At 46.3% G+C, this 21,843-nt stretch overlaps 1 protein-coding gene across 1 annotated transcript in view; it reads right to left on the bottom strand.

Annotated features, from left to right (window-relative positions):
* LOC144798256 (monocarboxylate transporter 13-like) overlaps positions 1-21,843 on the bottom strand; it is a 220,835-nt gene that overhangs the window by 123,332 nt on the left and 75,660 nt on the right. Inside the window, exon 2 of the mRNA XM_078669015.1 lies at positions 11,155-11,382. Within this exon, the coding sequence (XP_078525141.1) occupies positions 11,155-11,365 (211 nt within the window). The 5' untranslated portion in view covers positions 11,366-11,382. The remainder of the gene's footprint in view (positions 1-11,154; positions 11,383-21,843) is intronic.

Genomic DNA, 21,843 nt, shown 5'->3' with positions numbered 1-21,843 from the left:
ACACTCACCCGAGTTAACTGATCTGGGTGTAATCCATCACCATTCTTTAGCTCACTCCGACCACCCCAGTTCAGACATGGCCATCTGCAAATCAGTCTGAACCTGTGCCTCATGGGAACAGTCCAGCCTGAACTGCCAAGCCATGTCTTCCCTGGACCAGAAACCAGCATCCTGGGACCGGTTTCGGATTCATAATCCTCATCAGCCAGGCTATCTTGAATCCAGTGGTAGAGTGAGCAAGGGACCCACGTCTGGGCATACCCTGCCAACTTAGGGGGAACAGTCCAGCCCGATCCACTCTACTACTGGATTCAAGATAGCCTGGCTGATGAGGATTATGAGGGCTACTAAACGCAAGCCATATACAAACTATTCAAATCAGAGGACAAAACATAATATTATCAATTAAGACCAAATTTACAACACAAAAACCACCTACTAATATACTGAGGGCATAATCATTAAAAGCACATACATTTGTTGTTGGTTGTTAGCCAATTAGTCTAAAAGTATGTCAAACAAGTGCAACCCTTTTCCCAATATTTTATCTTTTGCAAGCAAATGTCCTATTGCAGGGAGGCCAACAAAACAGATCAGACTATAAATACACTCTTTCTAATTGTAAACTCCTTGGGGAAACAATGCCTCATATATGTGTTCAACTCCAAGGGGAAACAACATGATTTACATGACAGACTGTTATGCATCCAATAACATTCACAATATACATTCTCTATTTATACTTAGATTCCATTCAAGTAGACACCCTATTCTAGTATGATTAGAGAAACACATTATATTCTCAACACGCTTTTGACAAAAACTTTGATGATCTTACTACTAGTATTGGCAGACACTGCAATATTTTCCTATTCTCAACAAAAGCTAGCAGATGTTTAAGATGAATATTCATATTCATATTTTTCTACAGCTTCTATTTCAAACAAACATCCTTATATAATAACATCTCAAATAATATTTACTATTTTCTGATTCACAAGAGCACTAAAACGATTATATCAGCTTCAATTGATTACTTAAAGAATACCTTGATTAGTTGTTTAATTGTCTAAGACTGGTGATATCCATGTGCATGCAGACTATTGATTCCTTCTATGCTTGTTATGAGCCTGCTCCAATGCAACTTTAAAGTGAAATCAATAATCGCCTATTACTTTAGCTGTATCTCTCGTGATATGCGTACATTATAATGCATTAGGAGCAATAGTCAAATATAGCTCTTTATCCTTATATCAGCATAAATTCTATTATTATAAGTACCGATTTCTCAAGGTATGTGTCTCCAGCCTAAGTTGGCAACACATGACATATCTGTTTGCCCGCTTGGCTGCCCTAAAATATGTCTGACACCTGAGCCCAAAATGGTTACACATGAAACTAGGGGTGTAAGATATCAAAAATGTGCTCCCTTTCATGTAATGTACTGATACCCCCAAAAAACAGCACTGATTCCATTGTTGTTGTCTACAAATATCTATATATAGATATATATATATGATCCTAACTCCTGCTCCACTTCCCTTCCCGATAGGAATTCCGGTAAAGAAAGACAGATTGAATTCAGAAGTGGTTTATTGACCCCTTGTCGCCAGCATGACGCGTTTCGGCTACGTCACAGTAGCCTTGATCACATGACTCGAGGAACCAATACTGGTGTTTAAATACTGTGCACACTTTACAATGGGGGGTGTTACCAATCCATAGACATAGAAAATACACTTTAACACTGAAAAATACTTTATAGGATAAATCCATAGAATAAGGTTTCAAGTGTTACAAAAACTTTTCAAAATTCATTATCTACAACTAATCATGACAAGAATAAAAAACATGTACTTTTAAATTCCATCCTCTAAAGTCATGAATTCCGAGTAACTAGTGTTTTATACATAAACCACAGTTGGAAACAGTTTATGCAACCTAGGATGGTATAAAAAGCGGCCCAAAGTTTCAAAGTGATGTGCCCAAATCTTAGTGAAGAAAGTGCTGAAAAGTGCAAAGTGCAAAGTGCAAAAACAACCGGGATTTTAAGAGGTAGAATAACTAACTAACTCTTATAATTATTGGTCACCAGTTGATTGATATAATTGGGAAAACAATAACAAATGCATGTTGATCCCATTTATGAGGGATTACATGTATTGCAAAAATGTTGGCCAATTGACAGCACAATTACCTTGGGAATGACAATCATTCATAATAATGACAGCTGCTACATAGACACAATTAAGAAAAGGAACTTGTGGCATAGTGCCCATTACCCTTGTGTCTATAACGCTGTCATCTGAAGCTCTACTGTGATTAGATACATTCTGTAAAGTGGTAGAAAACATACCAACAGTGCCAAATTACAACAACATCAAACAAAGGGTATCAAGATGGAAAAAACTGAGATCAGAATCAACATAAGGCATTAGGGCTAACACAAATACATAAATTACTGTGCACCCTGATTCCCTCAGGACCCAATAGGTTATCAGAACAAAAGGGGAACATAACTAAGGGCTAAAAGTCTGCCACCCTTCTAATCACCTATAATTATAGAAAACAATGCAAGTCCTCCCCTGTGTTCATTCCGTTGGGAATCCTAGTGTCTAAAAGCAGAATATATTTGCTTTCAAGTTGCCTTAAAATCTTCTCTCTGTTACCTCCCCTGATGTTTTTGGGCACTGCATCAATAATGAAGTATTTAAGATCATTAAGGTTTTTATTGTGGACCAAGCCAAAGTGGCGCGCAACTGGATAATTGTCATCAGAGTTAACGATCGCCCTTAGATGTTGAAGGATACGGTTAAAAGCCTGTAGTTTGGTGCTCCCAATGTATTTGAGCCCACATGTACATTGGAGCACATAAACCACAAAATCAGTGCGGCAAGTGCAATGCCCTTTGATATGAATAGGTAGAGGATCAAATGCAGAGTACTATTCCTTGGTGTTCATACCGAACGTACACGCTCTGCAAGAGATACATTTAAAAAAATCCAGATTTATCAGACAACCAATTTTTCTTCACAATAACCTCAGGGCTCGATTTGACCAACGCATCCCTCATTGAGGGTGCTCTTCTAAAGACTATAGATGGTTCGTCTGGTAACAGCGGGGCCACACTGATGTCAGTTTTCAATAGGGGCCAATGCTTTTTTAATATCCCCCTCACCTTCCTTTCTTCACTGTTGAAGGTAGTGATTAAACTAACCTTATCAAGGGCTTTCTCTGTTGACTCTTGCACATTGTGCAACCTGTTTGCACTGATGGAAGTGAGGTATTCATCACGGTTCATATCGTTAGCCCTATTCATAGCCTCCTGTAATAGGGGTACCTGATAGCCTCTTGCATAGAATCTTAGAAAAGCCTCCCTCTGGCATTTCTCCAAATCAGACTTAGAGCTGCAAATTCTACGTATCCGCAGAAATTCCCCATACGGGATACTTCTAACCAGATGACCTGGGTGCGAACTATCAGCATGCAAAATAGAATTGCCTGCCGTAGGCTTTCTGTAGAGTCGAGTTTGCAGTTTGCCATCCAAGATGAAGATTTCAACATCCAAAAATTGGATCTTGGTGGTACTGATTTGGGATGTATACTTTAGATTTAGATGATTGTCATTGATTTTTTTGACAAACTTAGCAGCCGAGGCTACCGAGCCCCTTCAAATCATACAGATGTCGTCAATAAAACACCAGAAGTGGACTATGTTGTTGGGGAATAGAATTGCGAGTGGACCCATGAGGACATGCTCCTCCCACCACCCTACATGTAAACATGCATAGGTAGGGGAGAAGCATGCCCCCATCGCCACTCCTCTCAGCTGTTGGTAGATTTCCCTATCAAACAAAAAATAATTATTGTTGAGGCATAAATCCAACATTTTCAAATACATTTTACTATGTTGACTGAACGCAATACTACGTTTCCCCAAATAAAACTTAATGGCATTCAATCCATCCTCATGGGCTATACTTGTATATAATGAATCTATGTCTAAGGCTATCAACACAAACTCATTATCCCAAACAATGTCATTGATTTTAGAAAGAAAATGTCCAGTATCTTTGATGAACGATGGCAAGGCTTCCACATATTCATGAAGAAAATGATCCACATGACGTGAGACAGGTTCCAATAAGCTGCCCTGAGCTGAAATTATAGGACGGCCAGGGACCGGTGAAATCTGTTTATGTATCTTAGGGATCAAATAAAAAAAAGGTGTAACAGGAAAATCGTTTTTTTAAAAAGCATGTTCTTGTTTGCTGAGTAATCCCTCACGCTTCCATTGATTCAGTTCTTTATGGACTGTGTCCTTAAGGCGCATAATGTCAATAAAATTGCCTTTTCTATAACAAGCTTCATCCCTCAAATGTCTTTCCGCTTCATTCAGGTACAATGAACGTGGCCAGATCACAGTATTGCCTCCTTTATCGGCCTTGTTTATAATTAGATTGGAGTTGCTCCTTAGTTTTTTCATTAGAATACTGTATTGTTTCTCCACATATCTAATACGTTTGGTTCTACGTGAGATGGTACATTGAAGTTTTTTCAAATCTTCCACCACTATATCACCAAATGCATCTATGTTGTCCGTAGGCATCATGGGATAAAACGTGGACGGAGGTTTGAATTTCGTAGCACATGGTTGATTAGTTGTAATACCCATGTCTAAAAGATTTTGTTGGGTAGTACCCATTACAATGTCCTTATCGAGAGCCAACTCCTGAGCAACTCTCAAAGCTTTACTGTCCGATATTTGAAATACACTGGAGGGTTGAGTATTTGCCACAATCTTTGATGCTTTATCATGAGCATTCGATAGTTTGAAATGTTTTTTGAGTTTTAGCTTGCGTATAAATTTGAACACGTCAACACGTGTTTGAACATAATTGAAAGAATTATTAGGGCAATAAGACAATCCTAAAGAGAGTAATTGGAGTTCTGCTTTATCCAAGGCGGTGTCAGACAGATTGATCACAGTATTTTCATCACCCTTTTCATTAGCCACCGGCAACACCAGAACACGGCCTATCCCTGCTGATGAGGGGTGATACCCCGAAACACGTGTCCAGGGATGGCGAAGACAGCGAAGATAGCAGAGAATTGAAAGAAGATGCATCGCGGAACACGTAACTACATTAACCAGAGTCCTTAGGTGCGATACCGCCGGTGTGTGAGTAGTGTGCGACCCCACCCCCATTTGTAATGTTTAAGCTCCCTTGAGCAGTTGGCTGACGAGCCTGGGACCCCTCACCTGCGCGCCTGAGTGGTACTAAACCTGGCAGATATTTGGCAGCCACCGGCAACCCCAGAACACGGCCTATCCCTGCTGACGAGGGGTGATACCCCGAAACACGTGTCCAGGGATGGCGAAGACAGCGAAGATAGCAGAGAATCGAAAGAAGATGCATCGCGGAACACGTAACTACATTAACCAGAGTCCTTAGGGGCGATACCCCCGGTGTGTGAGTAGTGTGCGACTCCACCCCCATTTGTAATGTTAAAGCTCCCTTGAGCAGTTGGCTGACGAGCCTGGGACCCCACACCTGCGCGCCTGAGTGGTACTAAACCTGGCAGATATTTGGCAGCCACCGGCAACCCCAGAACACGGCCTATCCCTGCTGACGAGGGGTGATACCCCGAAACACGTGTCCAGGGATGGCGAAGACAGCGAAGATAGCAGAGAATCGAAAGAAGATGCATCGCGGAACACGTGACTACATTAACCAGAGTCCTTAGGGGCGATACCGCTGGTGTGTGAGTAGTGTGCGACCCCACCCCCATTTATCACAGAAGAAATGCCTCGTCTGATATGGGAGAGGGATGAGAGCTGATCAACTGCAGCTGCGGCGTAACCATGCATAAATACACGCGCTCTCCAGCATCTGGTAGTCACAAGCCGGGAGGCGCGGAACCAAATAGGCATGGAAGTAGGGTAGGACTCTTAGCAAAGTAAGTCCCCATATGTATGCATTCTGGAACCACAATATATTGTGTGCCACATTACGAGAATACATCTACTTGCTCTTATGTTTCGTCTTTTTACCCACAATCTGACACCGACAAAACAAAGAATTTGACTACAGGGTGAGCCTTTTCTCTTCTAACTCTAGGGAAACAGAAAGTTCAACACCAACGGGTGAGTGAAGGCGTATTCTATGTGTGCATCGATCCCATGATTAACATACAATGTGTACAATCTAAACAATATAATATGCATATCTAATGCACAAGATATGCTACTGCAAACGGAGATTGCTATAGCTCTGTGACTGAGATTAGATGGATGTTTGTATCACCGAACTGGCACTAACCGCTAAAGCTATTATCATTGAGATGAAATTAAAAATGAGCGGTACACCAATATTGTTAGCTAAATTAGTGGGTACTCTAGGTGTGTATTACTACAGAAGACTTCATGAGAAAGATTCACACTCAGGCACTCCACGAATGATGAATGGGTGGACAACATGATACTCCCACTGTTACCACCACAATAGCGTGCATGCCACAAGTTAGAATTTCACATTGTGATTCTAGATAATGCACTGGCCATTCCCAATTTTAAATATTACCAATACTGGTACTAATATGGCCATTTTTAATTACAGGTTGGACTCGAAAAAGAAAAAAGAAACAAAAGGGTAAGTATACACATTGCCCTGGTATGCACAGAGGTACATGCATCAAATCTATAACAATTAGATAGCTCGAAGAGCTTACACAACAGGGAGGTTTAGTTTAGTTTGATTATTTATTAGGCACACAAATCATCTCCAATGGGATCTCTAGGCACCATGGCAGCAGTGAAAATTACACTTGACGATGGCAAGATGATAGGTTGAATAGCCAAGTTTTCAAAAGTTTTTTGAAGAGAGTGAGATCAGAACAGGCACAGATGGACAAGGGCAGCTGGTTCCAGTGATGAGGGGCCAGGAATGAAAAGGAGCGGTTCCCAAACCTGGTTGTTCAGATACGTTTGGGGCATAATAATAATTGATCGCTGGATCTAAGCTGATGGACAGGAGTGTACTGCGGTAATTTGTTTTTGAGGTAACACGGACCATTTCCTTGCAAAGTTTTGCAGACTAGACTAAGGAGTTTAAAAAGGGCACGTTTTTTGTCGCTAGCCAATGGAGAGAGCGTAGCGTGGAGTCCGATGGGGAGCAAGGAGGGAGGTTCAGGACAAGGCATGAAGCTGTGTTCTGCACAACCTGGAGCCTAACAAGGAGGCTTTCACTTATTCCCACCAATAAGGAATTCTCGTAGTCGATGAGACTTATTATTAGGGTTTGAACTAGAGTTTTCCTGGCCTGTAGAGGGATCCACTGAAACACTTTCTTAAGCATTTGCATGAGAGCAAAACAGGTTCCGGAGATGCTTTTGACGTGCTCCCTCCTGTAGAGATTATCATCTAAGAGAACTCCTAGGTTCTTTACATATGTTTTAGGGGCAGTTGGTGGACCCAACTCCGTTGGCCACCAGTCAGCCGACAAGACTGAGTGGGATTTCCCGCATAAAAGGATCTCTGTTTTATTCGTACTAAGCTGCAAAAAGTTGACGGTCATACATGCAACAATTTTTAACAAAGAGTCCTTGAATTTAAATGTGGTTAGAGTCGAGTTAGGATCCATAGTATTGACCAATTGTGTGTCATCGGCATAGGAGAGGATTTTGAAACCACATGACCTGATGAGGTTTGCTAGGGGAGCCACATAAACATTGAAAAGAGTGGGACTCAAAATTAAACACTGAGGCACCCCTTTGTTCAGGACCATAGATGTAGATGAGTAGTCGAACAGCTGAACTGAATGGGTGCATTTAGACAGAAAGTTCTTCATCCATTCCAAAGCTTTACCAGTGATACTAATCTCCGCCAGTCTTTGTACTAAGATTTGATGGGAGATGGTATCAAATGCCACTGATAGATCCAAGAGAACCAGCATAGCTGAGGATCCCTGGTCCAAGGCCAGCTTGATGGTATAAGTGACCTCTACTAAGGATGATTCCGTGCTAAGAGATGCAAGGAAACATAACTGAGAGGGGTCCAGCAGATGATTAGATTCAAGGTAGGGTGCTAGTTGGAGATTTACTAGAGGCTCTAGGATTTTGGATATAAACCAAAGTGGGCATACAGGTCTGTAGTTTACCATGTCCAGGGGGTCTGCCTTGGGTTTTTTAAGAAGGGGTTTAATGCGCACTTTCTTCCATTTAAGTGGAATGGTGGCCAACTGTAAGGAAAGAATGCATATGTCTGTGATTGGAGTTAGCAAAATGGGAGTCAGGGTTGCAATTATGTGAGCGGGGCGAGGTCTGACGGGGTAACAGTTTTTATTTTATTTAATCGGACCTTTATTTGATCCTCTGTAACGGGATTGCAAGATTCCAGGGTGGAGGACTGAGCGTTAATCTTAGCATCCTGATATTCCTGAGTCATATGTATCATGTGTTTTGCAAAATAATTGTAGAAATTGTTAATTTTTGTGTACTGCAAGGTTGTCGCAATGTGATTGAGATGTGGGTATTATGGGATTGCAGCTGCTCGGGTTAGTGAGTTCCTTAAGGATTTTAAAGAGCTCTTTGGAGGAGTTTTTTGCAGAATTAATTCTCTCAGCTATGTGAGTTCTTGTAGCAATTTTACAATATTTTGAATATTTCCTTAGGGCTATTTTGTTGGCAAATCTTCCCTGCTCTGATTTGGATTTCCTCCATTTACGTTCTAAATTCCTAACTGCGAATGTCTCCTTCTTTAGAGATTCAGAGTCCCATGGGGCAGGAGGGGTTTCCCTTTTCAATTTTGATCTTTTTAGCACTGCAATGTTGTCCAAGGCCTTTATAGGAGAGTCTTCAAAGGCGTTTAGTGCAAGATTGATGTCTTTGTAGTCCGATATGGTAGGGCGGGGGGTTGAAGACAGGGAGAAAGGTGGAGGGGGCTACCTTCCTCCAGGGTCTCGTAAGTTTGATGGTCTGACTGAGGGTTTCCTTGGATTTCTGAATGTCTAAGTGGAAATTTACAGAGAAGTGGTCGGTCCAGGCCTGCGCGACAGGAGTGTCCACTACTAGGTTGGTAACATCTGTCAATATTAGATCAAGTGTGTGCCCGGATAAATGAGTAGGACCTGATACCATTTGATGGATACCCAGTGTTTCCATGTCTGATAAGAGGAGCATGGTATTGGGGTCAGTTTGATTATCAATATGATAATTAAAATCCCCCAGGAGCGTGCTGTTAAGATGTGTGGTGCTAGCCGTCCCATGAGCTTCACACTGAAATCTTTCTTTTCATCAGGTGGATGATAAACCCGTGCTCCCTTCCAGGTTAAGTTGGTTGAGGTTTTTTATTGAAATATTATGATTTCCATCGTAGGGGTGGAACAGAAGTCCAAGGTATTCACTCTTGGAGGATTTCTTGTCGCAATACCTACTCCCCCTCCCTTATTATGCTGTCTATCACACCTAAATATACTGTGCCTTGAGGAAATGCTATAGCTATGGAGCGGAGGAAGACTGATTTAGCCATGTTTCAGTAATGAAACATATATCTGGCTTCGTAGAATCTAAAAGATCCAAAATTTCTGAGGCATACTTGGGAATAGAATGAGAATTTAGGTAAGTGCATTCTATCTGGGGAGGGGTGTAAATAGCCATTTCTAGAGTAATAGTGTTACTATCGGCAGAGGGATTGCTGGTTAAAGGGTGACATATTGAGGGCCCAGGGCACTATGCCTGGCTCGGGGAGTTGTATTGACCCGGGAGAACTTACAGGTGTTACATTGCCAGTGGTCTAGATTGTCATGTAGGTGGAGTTTCTTCCCGCAGAAGGTGCCAGGAGTGTGTTTCCCTATTGCTGTTAAGCTCCATGCTCGAGTAAGTTTTATGGAACATAAGTTACTCAAAAAGATGCAGCCTTCCTGGCGGTTGGGGGAGTCCAGGCATGGACAGGCGTAGATGGGCTTGCCCTTTGGCACACCTTCGGCGCGCCTACTGTGCACGTCCACTGCGTGTCTGTGTCGGGCTCCGAATAAATAAAGGAGCAGAAGCCCGATGAAAAGAGAGGAAAAAGACTAGAACGTCAGCTGCTCCAAATGGCTAGCTCTAGGTGAGCCAAATCACCCTGATGAAAGCCCCGGACCTATCTGGGCTATAGAGTAGGGCTGAACCATGTCGGTATAGGGTCTTAGGACCATTATATCCTAACACCATCCATTTATATTTTTAGTTTTAGCAACCCCAACTACTCCACTAATAAAGGGATACCTCAGAGCAAGACGTAGGGGTTTTAATCTTTCTGCTCCCTGGTCTTTTCTTTTATGTGCTCCCTGGAAGATGGTCGAGCCCACCCTGACTTTTAGGATTCAGGCTGAAGGAATTCTTTCCTTCCCCGCTTCTATTAAAGTGGTGACCCACTAAAGACGATGATTGCCCAGTACTATGTATAGAAAGTCTTAGGTGGCATACTCTTTCTATGTGTGAATTAATTATGGAGGACGTATCCCTCCTTTTTACCTTCCATTAGGTGGAAGGGCCTCTCTACCTTCCTCACCTGAGAGAGGGATCACCTCTCCCTCTCCCAGATCCTAATATATACGCTACCCATACGAGAACCATGCCTTCTCAGCCTTGTCCTCTTAGGCCCTCATCATAAGTGTCCTCTTATACTTGGCTATGTGTGTCCGCTCCCATTGTTGCACCTACCTGAATTCCAAGTTTGGAAGCAAATACCGCACCTCTGCAGGTCTACCTAGGTAAAATGTAGCAGTCAAGACTTGAGGAAATGTACTCAGGGGAAAATATTTAGTAAACACCTGGCCATGAGGTTTTTGCTGAGGAAAGCACCCAGCATGCATGTTCTGCCTCATTTCTGCAGATAATTATTATTTGCAATAGATTCCAGACATCTTGGTGTTGGATTTAGTTGACTGCAATAACTAACACCTCTAATAAGTGGCTTAAGATGTTTGCCCTCTGGGAGCTGTCCACTCTCAGGTCCCTGGCCTTTCTCTTCTCTGACTTTGTACAAGCATGCCTCACTTGGCCACACAGTAATCATGCCTAGTGTGTAGAACTCTGGTCATTCACTAGCCATGCCCTTCCTGTCATCTGTCATGCCCTGTCATGCCCTATCTCATCCATCATGTCACTCACCCGCAAACTGTTGAAAAGCGATGGAGATGGAAGCGATCCAAGACACCTCACTGGTCAGTTTGTGGAACGAGTAGACAAACTCCACATAAAAGACTCCCATGGAGCGGATATAGCCAAAGGTGAGTGAATTCACCATAAACCCAGACAGGGCGATCATCCACGCCCACCCGCCTTCGGAGGGGCCATCGAGGCCCTGGCTCAGGAGCACCATCAGAACTCTAGTGCTACCTGCATCAAAGAAAGAAAAATAGACACATCGGTTCTGGACGCATACATAGCCATAAACGATAAATACTGACCCTGAACTGGTAAATCTTTGTCCTAAATTCTTATATGTAGGTCTTGTACCTTGAAATATGGAAGATGTTTCCAATGATATAGGCTTACCACTCCATTTATACACATTGCATACCACTTTGTGGTCCCCACTTCCAAAAATATGTTACATGTAATCACCAAAACAAGGCCACGCACCTTGAAATATGTGCCCTGCATCACAAAGTATGGACACAACATAAAATATTTTTTCCAAGCCAACTATAGATCCTGCAACCCGGTACCTGGCCCCTCTTGCTGGGTATGTAAATGTGTTCCCATTAAATAGGTCATGTACCACGAGATAAGGGCCCTCTCTATGAGATCCTCAATGGTCAGAGAAGAAATCCATTATTCCTGCAACAGTTTTGTATCTCCACTAAAGATGCGTTCCTATCTGTACTTTGTCTACTTTGGAATGGCCAGGTCTCTCACTTTGTGTGTGTGGAATGCCTTACATGTGAAAGGATACCTGGAGCCAAGCTTTGAATATAAAGTAAGGTTAGATGTTGAGAGACTCAGCAGTGAAATGTTTGTACATAAATGTTACGATGCACTTCTGGTCTCACTTATAATTACTATGGGCCTCATTATGAGTTTGGCAGTCCATAGGACCGCTGAACCTATGGTGGCGGTCCGAAGACTGACACACCGCAGTATTTTGAGTGTGATGGTCAGACTGCCACAGGACCGCTGCGACCAGTGGGGATACTGGATCACGCGACAGTCTTACATCGGTTAGAGTCAGTAATATGCTGGTGGTGCCGCAGTGGTTCTGCAGATCATATTATGAGTTACCTCAAACCACCCTTTTCATGGTCGTGAGACCACCTTCAAAATTGTGGCAGTGAGGCAACGGGCCCCCTTGTGCTTCTGGGGCTGCGGATGCATGCGACGGGTGGTCGCACCACAGGTTTGTCAATCCCACACGTTGCACGTTCGAAGTGGGACCACCAAACTCGGAATCAGGCCCTAAGTGTCTTGGGTGTAGTGCTGGCCTACCCAATATGTCTGGCTCTAGAGGAGGGTGTTCTCCAGTATTAGGGGTGTCTTTCATAGATTCACATGCTTGAATATTCCCCGTCGTCGAAGTGGGAGTCCCACGGTATATAAAAAATAGCAATAATGCTAATATAACATAAATGATAACATAATACCTAATAAAATAGAGATAATACATACTGTAAAAACCTCTACAATGGTACTTCCATAGGAATACATTATCAAGAGAAAAACTCATTTGTAACATATCAGTGTCATTATGTTAGTCTAAACTGCAGCCAATCAGGCTCAAGCACCCTTTAGAACCTTCTCCTCAGAAGCTCAAGCCCTCAGATTTTCTACCGCACGTCGTGTGAAGGGAGTCTCCCTGAGCTCTGCTCAGTTTTCTTCAAGTTTTATTACTTCAGTTGTTCTTTCTACAAGATGTCAAGTAAGAAGTCTTTGTTTAGACCTTGCTCTTCCTGTGGGAAGCTACGTTTATTTGAAAAGGACCCCCACCAAAAGTGTATTTACTGCTTATATCCAGAACACAAGGTGGCTGACTGTAAATTCTGTAGAGCTTTTCCAGCCAAGACTCTCAGAGACAGGGAAGGTCGTCTTCTTCTGTGGTTGAAGCGCCTTCAGGATAAGGAGGATGTCTTATCAGACGCAGAAAGTTTCCAGTCAGGCTGTTCTACTGTTGCTTCCAAGCGTGGCAGTGTTCAGGAGTTACCTTCTCCTTTTTTGAAGAAGAAAAAGATGGCTTTGACAGTGGCACAAGTAAAACCTGCTGCTCCTGTGGCTTCTGTGTCTACGTCCACGAGACCTGGCTCTCAGGCGTCATTTCCAGCCTCTATAAGTGTTGTTACACTTCTAACACCGCGGTCGTCGACGGGCTCGTCGACGACCATTCCATCGACGAGGTTGGCTGCGGTGTCTTCGTCGACGACTTCAGTGACGACAACGTCTGCTTCCTCGTCGACGACAATTGTTTCGTCGACGTCTTGCACGTCGACGAGAGCTTCTGTCTCCTCTGTTTCGTCGACAATCCCGATTGTCTCGTCGGCGAAGAAACTGCCGTCGACTAAGAAATCATCGTCGACGTTGAAGGTTCCGACGTCGAGTTCCACGTCGACGAAGGTCCCGTCGACGCTGCCAGCTCCGTCGACCAGCTCGTCGACGACTTCCATACCGTCGACGAAGGCTTCGTCGACGAAGAAGATGACATCCAAGGATTCATCGACGAAGATTCCGTCGACGAGAATTCCATCGACGAAGATTCCGTCGACGACGTCAGCATCGACGGCTGAGCCAAAACGCTCGTCGACGACTACTTTTAAAAGGGCACCGTCTCTGACTGCTACATCGTCGACGACCGCCGTAGACACAACTGGCTCGTCGACGGCGACGACTACGTCAACGGCAGTTTTGCCTTTACCTTCAGGATCCCAGCCGGAACGTACAGGATCCACATCAGAGATGGGTTCTTTCGCCACTATGCCCCTAGTGCCTTTGCCTTCTATGGCCAGTTGCAAGGAGTCTACTCTTCAATTGCCACCTCCTACTCTCCAGCCACCTTCACCAATAATGGCTACTGACCACGAAACAGAATCGATTGGGGATGACGATGTCCTTGGTGATGCACATAGTCCATCGGACTTGATAATTAAATGTCAGGGCTCAAGTTCTGAGGACGATGAGGAGGAGGACGTTGACCAGCAAGAAGAACAATATGTTCAGGTTCCTATGGCAACATTTCCAGTATCTTTGTTTTCCAACCTCCAGCATATGCTGGACGACTACAATAAAAGATTTCCTCCAACACCTCAGGGTACACCAGCCCATGCAACATCAGAGACACCTGGGCCTACTCACCTTCAGCACTCTACAGAGCAGATGGCTCAACCAGAACGACCCCGTCCTGCAGTCCCCACAATTTCGCATCATTTTGCTGCAGATGAGGCGGAGTCGGATAGAGAGGAAGGGGAAGTACCCCAGGATACAGATGAGGACCAGGACCCAAATATGGCGGAATTCGATGAGTATCGAATACAGACGCCCTCTCCTCAGCAGACAGATGCTGGTGATTCACCTCCGGTTGACATCGCTAGCTTCCATGTTTTGATGAATAAAGCGGCGGACCGCTTTAAACTACCAAGAGCACAGCGACAGGAAGACTGTTTTCTCTATGATTTCAAAAACCAACCTTACAAACAAATCCACACCATACCTATTATCGAATTTGTATGGAAAGAGGGTATAAAGATCATGCACGCTCCTAACTCCTTGCCTGCTCAACTCCCTCGCCTGGAGAAGAAATATAAAGCTCCAGTTGGTTCCCCCGCTTGTTTGCTTTTGCATCCTAAGCCAGATTCAGTGGTAACACAGGCGGCGCAACGACGATCACGTAACCCTGCGACTCCTATCACCACTCCACCTGATAGAGAGGGTCGACGTTTGGATGCAATTGGGAAAAAATTTCAACCATGGCGTCTACGTCAGTCCGTGCCGCAAATGCTTTGGCCATTTTGGGTCGTTTCGACCGGCAAATGTGGTCAGATCTTTCTGCCCTAGTATCACTAATCCCAGAGGCGTCCAGAGCAGAGGCGCAACAGATCCTTCAAGATGGCATGAGGGCATCAGAAGAGATGATCGACTGTGCGATTGATGTGGCAAGTACTGGTTTCCGTATTCTTGCCAGTGCTGCGGCGCTCCGACGTCAGGGTTGGCTTAAATCCACCTCATTTCGACAAGAGGTCCAGTCAAAAATACTAGACATGCCATACGACGGTGAGTCTCTCTTCGGCTCTAACATTGATGAGGCACTTGAATCAATAAAGAAAGACACCGATACGGCAATGTCGCTGGGATCCTTGCAAATCAAAAAGCAGCCCTTTCGAGGTGCGCGTGGACGAGGCTCATCTTCAACCACTTTTCGAGGAGGACAATCTCAGTACCGCCAGTACAATCAAGGAAACCAGCGTTACTCCAACCAGCAGTCTAACCGTCAACAGCAGTCAAAGCCCTATAGAGGAAAACCTAATTATAGAGGCTCCACCAACAAACGTCAATGACTTTCAGGTTGCACAAGGAGTTGGAGGGAAAATCTCGCAGTTTTATTCCCAATGGTCTCTAATAACATCGGACCAATGGGTGTTAGACATTGTACGCAAGGGTCATGCCTTAGAGTTCACAGAGTTTCCTCCAAATTCTCCTCCATCGGGCCCGCCACCTCCCCATTTCGAGGAATTGCAACATCAAGTTCGTCTTCTGATACAAAAGAGTGCAGTCGAAGTGGTTCCTATATCTCAACGAGGGAAAGGTTTCTACTCACGTTTTTTCCTCATTATCAAGAAGACGGGAGAGTGGCGGCCCATTCTGGATTTGAGAGCACTCAACTTCTTTCTAAAACAACAATCTTTCCGCATGCTGACGCTATCGGAAGTCTTGCGACTTCTCTGCAGCGGCGATTTCCTAACAACTATAGACCTGCAAGACGCCTATTTTCATGTACCCATTCTCCATCGCCATCGCCAATTTCTGAGGTTCAAGGTGGGGCACATGCACTACCAGTTCAAAGTGCTGCCTTTTGGCCTACGATCGGCACCTCGTGTCTTCACAAAGGTTTTAGCCCCGGTTATGGCTCATCTGCGCCTTCAGGGAGTGCAAATCTTTCCTTATCTGGACGATTGCCTTCTGAAATCCCCATCCCCTCGACAGCTGGCTCACGACACATGTCTCTGCCTGCAGACATTCGAGTCACTGGGGTTGACCATCAACGTGGAGAAGTCACACTTTGCACCGTTGCAAAGACGAAACTTCCTGGGAGCAATTCTGGACACGGACCTGTCAAAAGCTTTCATCTCCCAAGAACGTCAACAAAAGATAGTCCGTCTGGTCGCCCTCATCCGATCAAAGCAGTCAGTTTCTGTGCGGACGTTGAAGTCGTTTCTGGGGATGGCATCATCCTGTATCAAAGAAAAACCAAAGGTGGTGATGGACGGAGCGTTGACAATACAAACACTCAGCCCCAGTCAACTGATCTGGGTTTAATCCATCACCGTTCTTTAGCTCACTCCGCCACCCCAGTTCAGACATGGCCATATGCAAATCAGTCTGACCCTGTGCCTCATGGGAACAGTCCAGCCCGAACTGCCAAGCCATGTCTTCCCTGGACCGGAATCAAGCTTCCCAGGACCGGTTTCTGGCATTACAGCCGTCTTCAGCTGGGCTTGCTTGTCTCCAGTGGCAAAGTGAGCAAGGGACTCACGTCTGAGCATACCCTGCCAACTTAGGGCAAACAAAGAAAAACCAAAGGTGGTGATGGACGGAGCGTTGACAATACAAACACTCACCCCCAGTCAACTGATCTGGGTTTAATCCATGACCGTTCTTTAGCTCACTCCGCCACCCCAGTTCAGACATGGCCATATGCAAATCAGTCTGACCCTGTGCCTCATGGGAACAGTCCAGCCCGAACTGCCAAGCCATGTCTTCCCTGGACCGGAATCAAGCTTCCCAGGACCGGTTTCTGGCATTACAGCCGTCTTCAGCTGGGCTTGCTTGTCTCCAGTGGCAAAGTGAGCAAGGGACTCACGTCTGAGCATACCCTGCCAACTTAGGGCAAACAAAGAAAAACCAAAGGTGGTGATGGACGGAGCGTTGACAATACAAACACTCACCTCCAGTCAACTGATCTGGGTTTAATCCATCACCGTTCTTTAGCTCACTCCGCCACCCCAGTTCAGACATGGCCATATGCAAATCAGTCTGACCCTGTGCCTCATGGGAACAGTCCAGCCCGAACTGCCAAGCCATGTCTTCCCTGGACCGGAATCAAGCTTCCCAGGACCGGTTTCTGGCATTACAGCCGTCTTCAGCTGGGCTTGCTTGTCTCCAGTGGCAAAGTGAGCAAGGGACTCACGTCTGAGCATACCCTGCCAACTTAGGGCAAACAAAGAAAAACCAAAGGTGGTGATGGACGGAGCGTTGACAATACAAACACTCACCCCCAGTCAACTGATCTGGGTTTAATCCATCACCGTTCTTTAGCTCACTCCGCCACCCCAGTTCAGACATGGCCATATGCAAATCAGTCTGACCCTGTGCCTCATGGGAACAGTCCAGCCCGAACTGCCAAGCCATGTCTTCCCTGGACCGGAATCAAGCTTCCCAGGACCGGTTTCTGGCATTACAGCCGTCTTCAGCTGGGCTTGCTTGTCTCCAGTGGCAAAGTGAGCAAGGGACTCACGTCTGAGCATACCCAGCCAACTTAGGGCAAACAAAGAAAAACCAAAGGTGGTGATGGACGGAGCGTTGACAATACAAACACTCACCCCCAGTCAACTGATCTGGGTTTAATCCATCACCGTTCTTTAGCTCACTCCGCCACCCCAGTTCAGACATGGCCATATGCAAATCAGTCTGACCCTGTGCCTCATGGGAACAGTCCAGCCCGAACTGCCAAGCCATGTCTTCCCTGGACCGGAATCAAGCTTCCCAGGACCGGTTTCTGGCATTACAGCCGTCTTCAGCTGGGCTTGCTTGTCTCCAGTGGCAAAGTGAGCAAGGGACTCACGTCTGAGCATACCCTGCCAACTTAGGGCAAACAAAGAAAAACCAAAGGTGGTGATGGACGGAGCATTGACAATACAAACACTCACCCCCAGTCAACTGATCTGGGTTTAATCCATCACCGTTCTTTAGCTCACTCCGCCACCCCAGTTCAGACATGGCCATATGCAAATCAGTCTGACCCTGTGCCTCATGGGAACAGTCCAGCCCGAACTGCCAAGCCATGTCTTCCCTGGACCGGAATCAAGCTTCCCAGGACCGGTTTCTGGCATTACAGCCGTCTTCAGCTGGGCTTGCTTGTCTCCAGTGGCAAAGTGAGCAAGGGACTCACGTCTGAGCATACCCTGCCAACTTAGGGCAAACAAAGAAAAACCAAAGGTGGTGATGGACGGAGCGTTGACAATACAAACACTCACCCCCAGTCAACTGATCTGGGTTTAATCCATCACCGTTCTTTAGCTCACTCCGCCACCCCAGTTCAGACATGGCCATATGCAAATCAGTCTGACCCTGTGCCTCATGGGAACAGTCCAGCCCGAACTGCCAAGCCATGTCTTCCCTGGACCGGAATCAAGCTTCCCAGGACCGGTTTCTGGCATTACAGCCGTCTTCAGCTGGGCTTGCTTGTCTCCAGTGGCAAAGTGAGCAAGGGACTCACGTCTGAGCATACCCTGCCAACTTAGGGCAAACAAAGAAAAACCAAAGGTGGTGATGGACGGAGCGTTGACAATACAAACACTCACCCCCAGTCAACTGATCTGGGTTTAATCCATCACCGTTCTTTAGCTCACTCCGCCACCCCAGTTCAGACATGGCCATATGCAAATCAGTCTGACCCTGTGCCTCATGGGAACAGTCCAGCCCGAACTGCCAAGCCATGTCTTCCCTGGACCGGAATCAAGCTTCCCAGGACCGGTTTCTGGCATTACAGCCGTCTTCAGCTGGGCTTGCTTGTCTCCAGTGGCAAAGTGAGCAAGGGACTCACGTCTGAGCATACCCTGCCAACTTAGGGCAAACAAAGAAAAACCAAAGGTGGTGATGGACGGAGCGTTGACAATACAAACACTCACCCCCAGTCAACTGATCTGGGTTTAATCCATCACCGTTCTTTAGCTCACTCCGCCACCCCAGTTCAGACATGGCCATATGCAAATCAGTCTGACCCTGTGCCTCATGGGAACAGTCCAGCCCGAACTGCCAAGCCATGTCTTCCCTGGACCGGAATCAAGCTTCCCAGGACCGGTTTCTGGCATTACAGCCGTCTTCAGCTGGGCTTGCTTGTCTCCAGTGGCAAAGTGAGCAAGGGACTCACGTCTGAGCATACCCTGCCAACTTAGGGCAAACAAAGAAAAACCAAAGGTGGTGATGGACGGAGCGTTGACAATACAAACACTCACCCCCAGTCAACTGATCTGGGTTTAATCCATCACCGTTCTTTAGCTCACTCCGCCACCCCAGTTCAGACATGGCCATATGCAAATCAGTCTGACCCTGTGCCTCATGGGAACAGTCCAGCCCGAACTGCCAAGCCATGTCTTCCCTGGACCGGAATCAAGCTTCCCAGGACCGGTTTCTGGCATTACAGCCGTCTTCAGCTGGGCTTGCTTGTCTCCAGTGGCAAAGTGAGCAAGGGACTCACGTCTGAGCATACCCAGCCAACTTAGGGCAAACAAAGAAAAACCAAAGGTGGTGATGGACGGAGCGTTGACAATACAAACACTCACCCCCAGTCAACTGATCTGGGTTTAATCCATCACCGTTCTTTAGCTCACTCCGCCACCCCAGTTCAGACATGGCCATATGCAAATCAGTCTGACCCTGTGCCTCATGGGAACCGTCCAGCCCGAACTGCCAAGCCATGTCTTCCCTGGACCGGAATCAAGCTTCCCAGGACCGGTTTCTGGCATTACAGCCGTCTTCAGCTGGGCTTGCTTGTCTCCAGTGGCAAAGTGAGCAAGGGACTCACGTCTGAGCATACCCTGCCAACTTAGGGCAAACAAAGAAAAACCAAAGGTGGTGATGGACGGAGCATTGACAATACAAACACTCACCCCCAGTCAACTGATCTGGGTTTAATCCATCACCGTTCTTTAGCTCACTCCGCCACCCCAGTTCAGACATGGCCATATGCAAATCAGTCTGACCCTGTGCCTCATGGGAACAGTCCAGCCCGAACTGCCAAGCCATGTCTTCCCTGGACCGGAATCAAGCTTCCCAGGACCGGTTTCTGGCATTACAGCCGTCTTCAGCTGGGCTTGCTTGTCTCCAGTGGCAAAGTGAGCAAGGGACTCACGTCTGAGCATACCCTGCCAACTTAGGGCAAACAAAGAAAAACCAAAGGTGGTGATGGACGGAGCGTTGACAATACAAACACTCACCCCCAGTCAACTGATCTGGGTTTAATCCATCACCGTTCTTTAGCTCACTCCGCCACCCCAGTTCAGACATGGCCATATGCAAATCAGTCTGACCCTGTGCCTCATGGGAACAGTCCAGCCCGAACTGCCAAGCCATGTCTTCCCTGGACCGGAATCAAGCTTCCCAGGACCGGTTTCTGGCATTACAGCCGTCTTCAGCTGGGCTTGCTTGTCTCCAGTGGCAAAGTGAGCAAGGGACTCACGTCTGAGCATACCCTGCCAACTTAGGGCAAACAAAGAAAAACCAAAGGTGGTGATGGACGGAGCGTTGACAATACAAACACTCACCCCCAGTCAACTGATCTGGGTTTAATCCATCACCGTTCTTTAGCTCACTCCGCCACCCCAGTTCAGACATGGCCATATGCAAATCAGTCTGACCCTGTGCCTCATGGGAACAGTCCAGCCCGAACTGCCAAGCCATGTCTTCCCTGGACCGGAATCAAGCTTCCCAGGACCGGTTTCTGGCATTACAGCCGTCTTCAGCTGGGCTTGCTTGTCTCCAGTGGCAAAGTGAGCAAGGGACTCACGTCTGAGCATACCCTGCCAACTTAGGGCAAACAAAGAAAAACCAAAGGTGGTGATGGACGGAGCATTGACAATACAAACACTCACCCCCAGTCACCTGATCTGGGTTTAATCCATCACCGTTCTTTAGCTCACTCCGCCACCCCAGTTCAGACATGGCCATATGCAAATCAGTCTGACCCTGTGCCTCATGGGAACAGTCCAGCCCGAACTGCCAAGCCATGTCTTCCCTGGACCGGAATCAAGCTTCCCAGGACCGGTTTCTGGCATTACAGCCGTCTTCAGCTGGGCTTGCTTGTCTCCAGTGGCAAAGTGAGCAAGGGACTCACGTCTGAGCATACCCTGCCAACTTAGGGCAAACAAAGAAAAACCAAAGGTGGTGATGGACGGAGCGTTGACAATACAAACACTCACCCCCAGTCAACTGATCTGGGTTTAATCCATCACCGTTCTTTAGCTCACTCCGCCACCCCAGTTCAGACATGGCCATATGCAAATCAGTCTGACCCTGTGCCTCATGGGAACAGTCCAGCCCGAACTGCCAAGCCATGTCTTCCCTGGACCGGAATCAAGCTTCCCAGGACCGGTTTCTGGCATTACAGCCGTCTTCAGCTGGGCTTGCTTGTCTCCAGTGGCAAAGTGAGCAAGGGACTCACGTTTGAGCATACCCTGCCAACTTAGGGCAAACAAAGAAAAACCAAAGGTGGTGATGGACGGAGCGTTGACAATACAAACACTCACCCCCAGTCAACTGATCTGGGTTTAATCCATCACCGTTCTTTAGCTCACTCCGCCACCCCAGTTCAGACATGGCCATATGCAAATCAGTCTGACCCTGTGCCTCATGGGAACAGTCCAGCCCGAACTGCCAAGC

This window comes from Lissotriton helveticus, chromosome 12 (genome assembly GCF_964261635.1).
Source record: "Lissotriton helveticus chromosome 12, aLisHel1.1, whole genome shotgun sequence".
Lineage (NCBI taxonomy): Eukaryota > Metazoa > Chordata > Amphibia > Caudata > Salamandridae > Lissotriton > Lissotriton helveticus.
This window is presented reverse-complemented; position numbering and strand designations above follow the sequence as displayed.